The sequence below is a fragment of the Geotrypetes seraphini genome, chromosome 2 (genome assembly GCF_902459505.1).
Source record: "Geotrypetes seraphini chromosome 2, aGeoSer1.1, whole genome shotgun sequence".
In the NCBI taxonomy this organism is placed as follows: domain Eukaryota; kingdom Metazoa; phylum Chordata; class Amphibia; order Gymnophiona; family Dermophiidae; genus Geotrypetes; species Geotrypetes seraphini.
In genome coordinates, this window is record NC_047085.1 from 362,757,808 (window position 1) to 362,771,169 (window position 13,362).

General features: G+C 45.8%; 1 protein-coding gene across 19 annotated transcripts in view; it reads right to left on the reverse strand.

Moving 5' to 3' along the window:
* LRRFIP2 (LRR binding FLII interacting protein 2) overlaps positions 1-13,362 on the reverse strand; it is a 231,529-nt gene that overhangs the window by 165,923 nt on the left and 52,244 nt on the right. For 14 of the 19 annotated variants that reach the window (XM_033930537.1, XM_033930552.1, XM_033930533.1 and 11 more), the window contains exons 5-6: positions 10,923-10,976; positions 10,787-10,834 (exon numbers count right to left, since the gene is read on the reverse strand). The exons of 3 other annotated variants lie outside the window; for them this stretch is intronic. In XM_033930537.1, coding sequence (XP_033786428.1) covers positions 10,787-10,834; positions 10,923-10,976 — 102 coding nt within the window. The remainder of the gene's footprint in view (positions 1-10,786; positions 10,835-10,922; positions 10,977-13,362) is intronic. 2 more of the 19 variants (XM_033930538.1, XM_033930541.1) reach the window with 2 other exon arrangements.

Consider the following 13,362-nt stretch of genomic DNA (forward strand, 5'->3'; position numbering starts at 1 on the left):
CCACTGCATTAAGGCACTCCACAAGTTTAACTACAAGAAATCATGGCCATACAACTGTAATGCTCAAAGTTATGATGTCAATGTCTTTTCACATCAGGTAAGCTTTGAAAATAATTTAGTAGAGCCAGTTTTTCAGACAGAATCCCCTTGTACAGGGGAAAGAGTGAGGAGAACAAATTACCTTTCATTATCAGACTATTGAATAAAACTCCAGTGGAGCTACACTACTACTGTACATATTTTTGGTTAAAGGATTTGTTCCTTAGGTCACAGAGATGCTGACAATTGCCTGGTATGCAACTATGAAAATTTAAATCTGTAAAATACCTAGATGAAGAGCAAGTTACACCTGAGAAGTTCACTCACTATTGGAGAGTTATCTCCTTCAGTCCAAACTAGAGAATGACACAGGAACAAATTTTTCCCCATTCCCCCATCCCCCAGTTTTGTTGCTGTCCCTGTCACTGCCCCATTCCAGTAAACTCTGCCTTAACCGCACAAACGGAAACTGCACATGGCCTTTCCTCCTCCAAACTAACTGTTCCTCTGATCCCATTCCTAACATCTACTCAGCTCTATTTCCCCTACTATCATTCCTTCGATCTGTCATATCCTCAATCTACAACTTTCCAATACTGTTCCTGATACTTACAGCACTCCTCAAAAATATTCACTGGTCCTTATCTGTCATCCCATCTCTCTCCTCCCAAAGTGTGAGTTCAAACCCTTTGCTGCTCCCTGTGACCCTGAGCAAGTCCCTTAATCCTCCACAGCACCAAGTACATTAGACAGACAGGGAAGATGCATGAAGCACCTATATGTAAACCACTTTGAGAATGGTTGTATAACTACAAAAAGGCGGTATACAAATCCCAATCCTTTCCCTTATCCATGCTACTTGAACATGCTCTGACTTTTGCTCTCTACACTTTATAGAAACAGCCCTTGCAAAAATCTTCAGTGACCTAGTTTCTAGCCAAATCAAAGGATCTTTACTCAATCCTCTTTGTTCTTGACCTACTTGCTATTTGTGACACTGTTGATCACCACCTACTCCTTGATATGCTGTCTTCACTTGGCTTTCTTTCTCTCTCATTGTACTTTTAACATATGCTCTGGGCTTTGCCTTCAGCTCTTCTTTTTTTTTTTTCTCTCTCCCTCTCTCTGTTAGTTCCCAGATCTATATCTCCACATCAGAAATTTCACCAGAATCCAGAACAAAGTTTCTATTGTCTGACATTGCTGCACTGATGTTCAATTGCTATCCGAAATTGAACATAGCCAAGACTGAACTTATCTTTTTTTCTAAACCCAACTTTCCTCTACCCAAATCTCTATTCTATGGATAACACCTTCATCCGCCCTGTCTTCTCAGCTTGTTCAGGTCATTCTCCCATTCTTTTGATAAACCAATTCCAGTAATGAAATATTTCTTTCTTGGATTATAAATTATATTTTTTCAGAGCAGATTTCAGCTTTATCAAAAATATATTTTGTACTTTATGACAACTATGATCTCTTAAACATTATTTCAATGAAGAGGCTTTACACACGTTGGTACATGCATGGGAACATGGTTAACCTTGGAATTTTATATTCTAATCTTAACAAAGAAAACTACAGACGAGAGTACAATGATGCAGGCAAAGTTTATTATAACAATAGATAAAATGGGGTTAAAAACAACACCTAAAAACAAACAAGTGGACCCGACACGGTCCGTGTTTTGGAAAACACGACTTCATCAGGGGTCCCAAATGAAGAAAGAATGAATTAAAACTGCAAACAAGCTATTATCTGTATAGGGAGAGCAAGACTTGCAAAGACTCTTTTCCCGGAGCTCTCCCTATACAGATAATAGCTTGTTTGCAGTTTTAACTCATTCTTTCTTCATTTGGGACCCCTGATGAAGGCGTGTTTTCCGAAACACGGACCGTGTCGGGTCCACTTGTTTGTTTTTAGGTGTTGTTTTTAACCCCATTTTATCTATTGTTATAATAAACTTTGTCTGCAATTTTCTTTGTTTTGGTTTTGCCTTCATACTCCTGACTGCAGACCCTTGTTGGTTCTCCCCTTTGTTGTATATTCTAATCTTAAGCATTTATATGCGTAGAAAATTCAAAATGCTGCTTTGAGAATTGTTGGAAATGTGAGGAACTTTGATCACATTACACCACTTTTTCTGCATTTTCATATATTACAGAATTCACGTTAAAATCTTAATTCTTGCTCATAGAGCATATTGTGAGCATATTTCAGTTTATTTAAGCAATTTTGCTATTCCATGTACACCATTAAAAGCGTTGAGATCTTTTAAGATTGTAAAATGAGTTTGCCATCAGCTGCTAGCGTTTGATAGGGATCAACAAACACAAATGCTTTTACATAGAGTACCCACCATTTGGAAAGCCCTGCCTAAAGTTATCCGAGAATAAATCATTTTGAAAAGTTTAAAGCATGTGGTCTGAGCCTTGGTGCTGCTCATGAGCGAGCACTGAGCAATAGAGGCCTGAGAAGTCTCTTATCTTTAATTCTTGAAGAGACTCAGTAATAATCTCCAAAAGCATTGATGGCTTGAACAGCCTGCGCACAGTCGGATCCTCCCCAAGATCAAGGGATGCCACCTGGTCTGAACCTGACTCTTCCAGACGTAACGCAGTCTCCTAATACTGAGGACCGAAACTGGGACAGTAAAGGCATATATACCGAATTCACTTCATCCCAGTCCTCTTCTGACTGTACCCCCGCATCTTACACATGGCTCTGCTGTGAGTAAAATGCATCCTTAGAGGGAAAAACCCCTGGTGCTACCACTATCACGACCCCTTCATACATCATGCTTATAAATTCTGGAGCAAAAACCAGTCCAGGATGCCCAGAAGGCTCTGGCAGGTGCTCCTGCGGTTCACCTGGGGTTTCATAGTAGACGCTTGGCTGCACTTCACCTGGTACACCCTTCTCCAGTTCACAGTTCTATCTGGGATTTCTGACCTGGAACTCTACCCAAAAGAGACCCCATACCTCCAGAGGGACTAGAGAAAGCTAAGCCAGTGGCTCCCACCTTCCCCCATTCTCATGTACCACATGGCACATGGAACACGGATGGTCCTTGGCCAGCTATGCACTGCAAAATCCTTAGAATCCTGGCACGAGGAGTCCATCTAGACTGATTTTGGGCCAAACTAAGGTGTTTTGAGGCAGATAGAAGCTTTTATTTTAAAATTCAAGATGGATGTTGTGGCAGCAATTTTAGTGCTACAAATGGCCCTTGGGATTTAAATAAGGTGTCAAAAAATTAATGGAACAGGATTTTAGAGGTAAAGGATCCTGTCCCTATCCCTAAACACCTTTAAAAATGACAAAGTCCCGCCCCTCTCCTCCCCCCTTGCCTGTTTACTCTCATAGGCTGTTACAGCCTTACTCACTGTGCAATGCTGGTGCTGGGAGCTGCAAAAGGGCTAGAACTGCAGTTAGAGAACTTCTAGCTCAGACGAGCCAGGACATAAAGATAGCTTGCTCCTTCAGACTACCCTCTGTCCAACCTACCGGACTAAGACTTCAAACCCCCACCAAAATTCGCATGCAAAGACGAGGGAAGCAAACACAGTCAGCACCCAATCCTGGTGAAAATCTACTACAGGGCCACTCGGACTGTGTTCAAGCTTTCTGGGGACAAAACCTGATCCCAAGGGAACGGTCCCTGAGCTCCCAGACGGTTAAAGCAGGCTGGCCAAGCAGACGACCTGCCAAGCATGCTGCCCCTTGGCTATAGAGTACTGCCCTTAGAGTCTGTGTTCTCTGCAGCCAGAGATGTTCCCAAATTGGGAGCCTCTGCAGCACTCAAAAACCTCATGACCGGATTAAAAAAACCCAAACTAAACTTAAATAAAACCCAAAAAACCCACGAGCAGGACATGCTCCTACCATCTTGTGTGTAGAGAGTAAAAAAGGTATTACAGGACAGCCCAGAGGGATGGGGGGCAAAGCAGAAAAATGTAAATAAGGCTCTCTACACAGGATCTCGCAACCAGAGAAACACAACCCAAGTGTTCCAGAATGATGTGCCTATCACACTATTGGCCTTGGCAAAACTATCAACCTCCCTATAGAATTGTTCTCTCAGGTTTTCCGCAGCTGGCATTGTGCTTGTTGCAGGTTTCCGGGTCTCGCTGCGTCTTGTCAAGTAGACACTGACGTTTCAGCCGGGATCATGCTGTGGCTTTCTTCAGGGTATGCTGTGAGGTCTGCAGTTTGTCTTAGTAAATAATGGGTTCACTGAATTTTGGCGGAAAAGTCAGTTAGTCAGAAATTTTAATTATGGTGGGAAAGTCAATTGGTCTTTTTTCATAGAATGGAGTTTAAAAATGTTCTTCCCATGAAGCTGGGCTACATGTTCTCGCAGGGTTCTGGCAGCTGGTATTGTGCTTGTTGCAGGTTTCTGGGTCTCTCACTGCATCTTCTATGGAAAGAGAGACCAACTGAATTTCCCACCATAATTCAAATTGGTGGACTGCCCTGTTCCCAATCAGGTCAGTGAACCCATTATTTAAAACTGCAGACCTCACAGCATACCCTGAAGAAAACCACATGATGGCTGAAATGTTGTTTTTTACCTGACAAGGCACAACGAGACCTGGAAATCTGCAACAAGTCCCTCTAGAATTGTCAATATCATTTTTAATTCAGCTGAAATACAGTATGTTTTTAACTGTTAAGCAAAAAAAAAAAAAAAATCAATCAATCAGACAATCACATACTGCTCAAATCCACTGCAAGCTAAATATGAAAAATCTAAAGCAATGTTACTTACCGTAACAGTTGTTATCCAGGGACAGCAGGCAGCTATTCTCACTAGTGGGTGATGTCATCCGACAGAGCCCCGATACGGACATCTTGCAAGCATGTCTTGCTTGAAGAAACTCAGAAGTTTCGAGATGCCCGCACCGCGCATGCGCCAGTGCCTTCCCGCCCGATGTACCGGGCGCGTCTCCTCAGTTCAGGTAGCTAGCCTGAGAAGCCAACCCAGGGGAGGTGGGTGGGACGTGAGAATAGCTGCCTGCTGTCCCTGGATAACAACTGTTACGGTAAGTAACATTGCTTTATCCCAGGACAAGCAGGCAGGTATTCTCACTAGTGGGTGACCTCCAAGCTAACCCCAATGGGATGGTGGGAGAGTTGGCAACTTAAGAGAACAAATTTTGTAACACTGTTTGGCCAAACTGTCCATCCCGTCTGGAGAAAGTATCCAGACAATAATGAGAGGTGAATGTATGAACCGAGGACCAAGTGGCAGCCTTACAAATCTCCTCAATCGGTGTCGATCTGAGGAAGGCTACAGAGGCTGCCATTGCTCTGACCTTATGGGCTGTGACCTTACAGGGAAGGGATAATCCAGCCTGGGCATAGCAGGAAGAGATACAAGCCGCCATCCAGTTGGAGATGGTGCGCTTCGATACCGGTCGTCCCAACTTGTTTGGATCAAAGGAGACGAAAAGTTGAGGAGCAGTTCTGTGTGGCTTTGTGCGATCCAAGTAGAAAGCTAGAGCACGTTTACAGTCCAGAGTGTGCAAAGCAGATTCCCCAGGATGAGAATGAGGCTTTGGAAAGAACACCGGAAGCACGATGGATTGGTTGATGTGAAATTCAGAGACCACTTTAGGTAAGAATTTTGGATGAGTACGGAGAACCACCTTGTCATGATGGAATACGGTGAACGGTGGATCCGCCACTAGGGCCTGAAGCTCACTGACCCGACGAGCTGACGTGAGGGCCACTAGAAAAACCACCTTCCAGGTGAGATACTTGAGTGGAGCCGTGTTGAGAGGTTCAAACGGAGGCTTCATAAGATGAGACAGGACAACATTGAGATCCCAAACCACAGGAGGAGGTTTGAGAGGAGGGTTGACATGAAAAAGTCCTTTCATAAATTTGGAAACCACAGGATGAGCAGACAAAGGTTTCCCTTGCAGAGGCTGATGGAAAGCCGCAATAGCACTCAGGTGGACTCGTATAGAGGTAGACTTGAGGCCAGACTGGGACAGGTGTAGAAGATAATCCAATACAGAAGATAGGGAAGCTCGCTGAGGTTCCGTGGCATTGGAAATACACCAGGAAGAGAATCTAGTCCATTTTTGGGAATAGCATTGTCGAGTAGCAGGCTTCCTGGAAGCCTCCAAGACCTCCCTCACTGCTTGAGAGAACTGGTGAGGAGTTATGTTGAAAGGAACCAAGCTGTCAGGTGGAGGGACTGCAGATTGGGATGAAGTAGTGAACCTTGATGTTGAGTGAGTAGTGAAGGAAACACTGGAAGAAGTACTGGCTCCCTGCTGCTGAGTTGAAGTAGAAGGGAGAACCAAGGTTGTCTGGGCCACCGAGGAGCAATCAGAATCATGGTGGCATGGTCTAATCTCAATTTGACTAGAGTCTTTTGAATGAGAGGAAAAGGAGGAAACGCATATAGGAAACGTTTGCTCCAATCCAGCAGAAAAGCATCTGCCTCTAGGCGATGAGGAGTGTAGATCCTGGAGCAAAATTGAGGCAGCTTGAAGTTGTGGGGGGCTGCAAAGAGGTCTATCTGAGGTGTCCCCCACTGAGCAAAGATCTGATGAAGGGGGTCGGAGTGGAGCGTCCATTCGTGAGGCTGAAGTAGACGACTCAATTTGTCTGCCAAGACGTTGTCCTTCCCCTGAATGTAGACTGCTCTGAGGAAGGTGTTGTGGCGAACCGCCCAATCCCAGACTCGAAGAGCTTCCTGACAAAGAGGGGCCGAGCCCGTGCCCCCTTGTTTGTTGACATAATACATGGCGACCTGATTGTCTGTGCGAATAAGGACCACCATGTCGTGAAGCAGATGTTGAAAAGCTTGGAGAGCATTGAAGATGGCCCTGAGCTCCAGAAGATTGATTTGATGGAGTCGTTCCGCACTGGTCCAGAACCCCTGAGTGCGAAGACCATCCAGATGGGCCCCCCATGCAAAGTTCGATGAATCGGTCGTTAGAACTTTCTGATGGGGAGGAGAATGAAACAGCAAACCTCTGGATAGATTCGAAGAGGTCATCCACCAGAGAAGAGACTGCCGTAGAGCAGGAGTGACCACAATGTGACGAGATAACGGGTCGGACACCTGAGTCCACTGAGATGCCAGAGTCCATTGAGGGATCCTGAGATGTAGTCTGGCAAAAGGTGTCACATGAACTGTAGATGCCATGTGGCCTAAAAGGACCATCATGTGTCTCGCTGAGATGGATTGGCGAGAAGACACTGACTGGCAGAGTAGAAGGAGAGCATGTAAGCGTGGAGGAGGAAGGAATGCTCGAAGTTGAATGGTATCCAGGACAGCCCCTATGAAGGGGAGAGACTGGGTGGGCTGAAGATGGGACTTTGGAAAGTTGATCTCGAAGCCCAAGCTCTGCAGAAAACAAATGGTAGTCAAGGTCGCCGAAATGACCTTGGGAGCGGACGGGGCCTTGATGAGCCAGTCGTCGAGGTATGGGAACACCTGGAGACCCATGTTCCGGAGTGCAGCGGCCAGCACTACCAGACACTTCGTGAAGACTCTGGGCGACGAAGATAGGCCGAAGGGAAGCACTCGATACTGCAGATGCAGATGTCCCACCCGGAATCTGAGGAACTTGCGGGAGGCCGGATGAATCGGGATGTGAGTGTAGGCCTCCTTGAGGTCCAGAGAGCATAACCAATCGTTCTGCTCGATGAGGGGATAAAGAGAGGCAAGGGTCAGCATGCGGAACCGTTCCCTGACCAAAAACTTGTTGAGGACCCGAAGGTCCAAAATGGGACGCAGATCGCCCGTCTTCTTCGGGACCAGAAAGTACCGGGAGTAAAATCCCTGGTTTTGTTGATCCACCGGTACCGGCTCGACGGCCCGAAGCCGGAGCAAAGCCTGAGCTTCCTGGAGAAGAAGAGCGGTCTGTGTGGAGTTGGAAGGATACTCTCTTGGAGGATGGTCCGGGGGGACCCGTTGGAAATGAAGAGAGTATCCCTCTCCTACGATGGAGAGGACCCAGAGGTCCGTGGTGATCGCCTCCCATCGATGACAGAAATGATGGAGACGACCCCCTATGGGAAAATATGGGGTAGACAGAACGAGATCGGTTATGCTCCCTGGAGGAGAGTCAAAAAGGCTGAGTAGCCTTGGGAGCAGCCGGCATTTGAGGCTTTTGTTGAGTCTTCTGGGGCGGCTGTCGCTTTGCAGGCTGTCTCGCAGGAGGGGCCTGCCTTGGTTGATAACGCCTTTGGTAGATTATAGGCGGTCTAGAAGGACGAGACTGTTGTGGTTTAGGCTTAGGCCTCATGATAGACTGGAAAGATTTTTCGTGGTCTGACAGTTTTTTAGTAACAGTCTCGACAGACTCATCGAACAGATCCGCTCCCGCACAAGGCACATTTGCAAGTCTGTCTTGGAGATTCGGATCCATATCAATGGTGCGAAGCCAAGCCAGTCGACGCATGGCGACCGAGCAGGCCGCAGCACGAGCCGAGAGCTCGAAAGCATCATAGGAGGATTGCATCAATTGGAGGCGCAACTGGGACAGGGTCGCCACCACCTCCTCAAACTCAAACCGAGCCTCAGCATCGATGAAAGGTGTGAACTTGCGGAGTACCGGCAAGAAAAAATCCAAATAGGACGAGAAGAAAAAATTGTAATTGAGCACTCGAGTCGCCATCATTGAATTTTGATAGATACGTCTACCAAACTTATCCATCGTTCTCCCTTCCCTGCCAGGAGGCACGGAAGCGTAGACTTGGGAGGGGTGCGAACGTTTAAGGGAAGACTCGACTAGGAGGGACTGATGAGAGAGTTGAGCTCCCTCAAACCCCTTGTGGTGCACGATGCGGTATCGAGCATCCAACTTGCTAGGTACCGCAGGTATGGAATACGGTGTCTCCAAACACCGCATGAGAGTCTGGTCAAGTAACTTATGCAGGGGAAGCCGAAGTGTCTCCGCCGGAGGATGAGGTAAATGCATGGTGTCCAGATACTCCTTAGAGTACTTCGACCCAGTATCTAAGGTCACATCCAAGTCATCCGCCATCTGTCTGAGAAAGGATGAAAAGGAAAGTTGGTCCGCCAAGGCCGGCCGGCGAGACGGACTAGAAGACGTGGAAGCCTCCGGTTCCAGGGAGAGCTGGGAGCGGCATGGAGAGTATGAGGTAGATGGTTCTTCATACTCCGGTCCCTCTGGCTGGGATAAATCTGAGGATGAGTATCCCATACGCTGCATTTTCTTCTGTGGAGACACCTCCGAATGACGCGAGGAGTGTCTCGAAGAATGTCGAGATCGATGCCCCTCCCGATGCCGGGATGGGGAACGTGAACTTCGATGCATCGATCGATCCCTTGAAGCCTCGAAGGAATGGATTGGACTCGATGCAGTGGAGCGCATGGGAGGCAACGATGCCGACTCACGCAGTGCCACCCAAGTCTGGTATGGAGTGCGAAAGAACTCCTCCTGCGATGCAGTATGCCCAGGACTCCGATTATCAGGGGCCGATGTAGTACCCTGGTGACGTGGAGGTGTAATGGGCTCTAAAGGCGGCATGTCAGAAAGGGAAGCCCGCCTAGTGGGTTCCGCCGCCCTCCGCCGCTCCCCCTCGTCGAGCAGGGAAATCGAACGACGAGGAGGAGGAGGAGGGGGCGGACCGCTCTTCGGGACCGGGACCGTAGTATCGCCCTGAATATTAGCGATAAGCCTCGGTCCCATCGTCCGCATGAGCTCAACAAATTGAGCTTCGAGCAGGGATTTAAGCGATGCCGATATGGAGGGATCCGCACCGAAAGGGGGTCCTCCTGCACGGTCATCGCGTTCCTTCGTGGTCGAGTGCTTCTGCTTGGTAGCTTTGGGCACTTTTATGACCACGGGAGGAACAGTGGAAGGCGGTACCTGAACCGAGGAGACGGGAGCAGGAACCGATGCTGAACTCGATGCAGAAGCCGGTGTGAACGATGCTGGCTTCACGATGCTCGATGCATGAGTCGCAGATGCAGGCTTCGAACAGACCGGTGAAACATCTGTCGAAGTCGAAGCAGATGGCTCCTTAGAAGATTCCATCTTAAACATGGACTCCCAAAGTAAGCAGCGCCGTTTAAAAGAGCGCGCTGTGAGCGTGGAACAAGGCCGGCACGATTTCGGAACGTGTTCTGGACCAAGACACTGAAGACAGCGCCGGTGTGGGTCCGTCAACGAAATCGCACGCTGGCACTTGCTGCACTTTTTAAAACCGGTGATAGGCCGGGACATAGGCCGGAAAAGTGACGTTGCTAGGTCGAAGGAGCTAGGTCGCAGCCACGAGGCCGGCCCGGCCGAACCGCCGGACGAAATAATTGTAACTTTTTTTTTTTTTTTTTTTTATTTTAAATAGAAATAAAAGTCAAAGAAAGTAAATAAAACAATAAAACGCGGGGAAAGAAGGCAAAATACTGAAATTTCAGTCAGCGCAGAATTGAAGAGAACTTCTCAGCTCCGCGGAAAGAAAAGAACTGAGGAGACGCGCCCGGTACATCGGGCGGGAAGGCACTGGCGCATGCGCGGTGCGGGCATCTCGAAACTTCTGAGTTTCTTCAAGCAAGACATGCTTGCAAGATGTCCGTATCGGGGCTCTGTCGGATGACATCACCCACTAGTGAGAATACCTGCCTGCTTGTCCTGGGATAAACCCTTTATCTAAAACAGAACATTTTAAAAAGTATCATTTAATATGAAAAGTCCCCATCTCATCTATAAGCATTTTGAAAACAATTCTGGAAAGCGAAAATGCATATACTAACCCTGTGACTGCTATTACTGCGAGCAGATTTCATATTATTGGGTCCCTGCTAAATTAAACCAAAAAATAAATGTATTTAATAGACATTAGGAAGTGATAAAAAGACTGAATGAAGAATTCAACAGTTCAGTACAAACCACATGAGAATGGTGACTGGACCGATGAGAGTATTTGGCCCTCTCTGAATCTTCCTAAGAGAAAAGCAAATCAAAAGTTATTTACTACAGAAAGAATAAAATATATGATTATATAGTAACATGCAGTTAGTAGCTCCACTGGATGATACTAAAGAATTCAAACTGTAAGCATGTGAAAATTGCAATAGTTTTGTTTTTAGTTTTATTTTTCCTGTAATGGACCTTTTTGCTTTTTATAAACTGGGGAAAAGAGAAAAGAGTGCCATCTTTATTTTTTTTTTAAAGCGGCAATTAAACAAGTTGGAAATATATATGCTCACAGCAAAGCACATAGTGAATATGTTAATCTTTTACCTCACCCTCCATATTAAACATCCACAAATTAAAGTGAAAAATAGTTGAGTTCAATGTGTTGAAGTTTCTATGATTTTGGTAGAAGTATTATTAACTGACCCTCAAAAATATACCGATTTGGCTGGTAAGCAACACTTTCTGCTCATTCACCAAATGGCTATAGTCTAACATGAATCAAGAGCTCTCCATGCACAGATATGAATGCACTTAGGTTTCTTCTAAAATCGGAATGTGTCCAATCTACCAAATTTCAAGGATATCGATTCTAAGAACAGACCTCCGATACAAATGCATGGTTAGAGAAAGCCATGAAAAAAGTGCTTTAAATTTATTTGAATTTAGCACAAATCTTGTTCAGTAGAAGATCAAGATGATTTACGTTCAACTACACTAGCTATTTCCCTGTCTCCTGAGGGCTCAAAATAATTTTTGTACCTGAGGCAATGGAAGGTTAAGTGACTTGTTTAAGATCAAAAGGAGAAGCAGTGAAATTTGAACCAGGCTTCCCTGGTTGCTAGCCTGGTGCTTTGGTTTCTATTCCCATTATTCTACTGAGCAAACCCTCCTTGGCATCACCAACAATACATGATTGATCACTAAAATGTTCTATTGTTTTCTTTGGATCTCTTTGCAAACTTTGTCTCAATCAATCATATTTTGTTCCTATAACAGCCACCAGATCTTCTTATCTGTTCTCTTACCACTCTTTTATTGTCCACTCCCTTTCAGTGTTCCTCAAATTTCTAAGTCCTCTCCTCTTTAATGTTTAGCTGAACAAAGAGTGACCAGAAATATCATATTAACGGTTAGTTCCTTCAAGGAAACACTTTTCCACAGCTCAAACTGCAAAATTACCAAAGTATTGAGGACCAGGTTGAGATTCCATCTTGGAAGTATGGTCTGGAGAGGAAGTCTATGCTTTAATTCATGTGCTGCTAGGGACATTCCTTGGGCTCTGCTCTTAAACATAGAAGAGCCACACCTAGATCTCCAGAGAGTTCAGAGCTAAGCTTTGATCTAATCCCCTCTGCAAAAATGCCACAAAGGGCAACTATTTTGCACTAAGCACAATTATTATATTTTTTCGTGTTTTGCACTGATATAATTTCAAACACACAAAATGTACGCCTATGATGGTGTGAAGCATGGCTAGAAATTGGGCCTGCTTAAATATGTTTAAGCCTGGAACTCTGATATCACCAATGTCCTGTTAGCTTTCATAATCACACTGAGGGTACACACATATATATATATACACAGAATCATTTTAAGATTGTGAATGATTTGATTGCTAGCCTCCTTATCTTAATTATTTCAAAAGGGGCCACTGTTTTCGTTATCATATTAAGGGGCCAAAACTATTCACCATTAAACCTTAGTATCCATATATAGTTTGTGATTGCTAAAATCAGAAAATATATAAAAAGCAGACTTAAGTCAATTAGAAATAAATTGGTGCAAAGAGTCCAAGTGAATTGAAGTGGCCTTCCACATCTCTATACAATGATATAAAAGCACAGTTACTTACCGTAACAGGTGTTATCCAGGGACAGCAGGCAGATATTCTTAACGTATGGGTGACGTCGCCGACGGAGCCCCGGTACGGACCTTTTTAACTAGAAAGTTCTAGTTGGCCGCACCGCGCATGCGCGAGTGCCTTCCCGCCCGACGGAGGAGTGCGTGGTCTCCAGTTAAGGTAAGCCAGCTAAGAAGCCAACCCGGGGAGGTGGGAGGGTCGTAAGAATATCTGCCTGCTGTCCCTGGATAACACCTGTTACGGTAAGTAACTGTGCTTTATCCCAGGACAAGCAGGCAGCATATTCTTAACGTATGGGTGACCTCTAAGCTAACAGAGAGGGAGGAGGGATGGTTGGCCATTAGGAAAATAAATTTTGTAACACAGATTGACCAAAGTGTCCATCCCGTCTGGAGAAGGCATCCAGACAGTAGTGAGTAGTGAATGTGTGAACTGAAGACCAAGTGGCCGCCTTGCAGATTTCCTCAATAGGGGTGGAACGGAGGAAAGCCACGGAAGCAGCCATAGCTCTGACCCTGTGGGCCGTGACAGGTCCTTCCAGTGACAGGC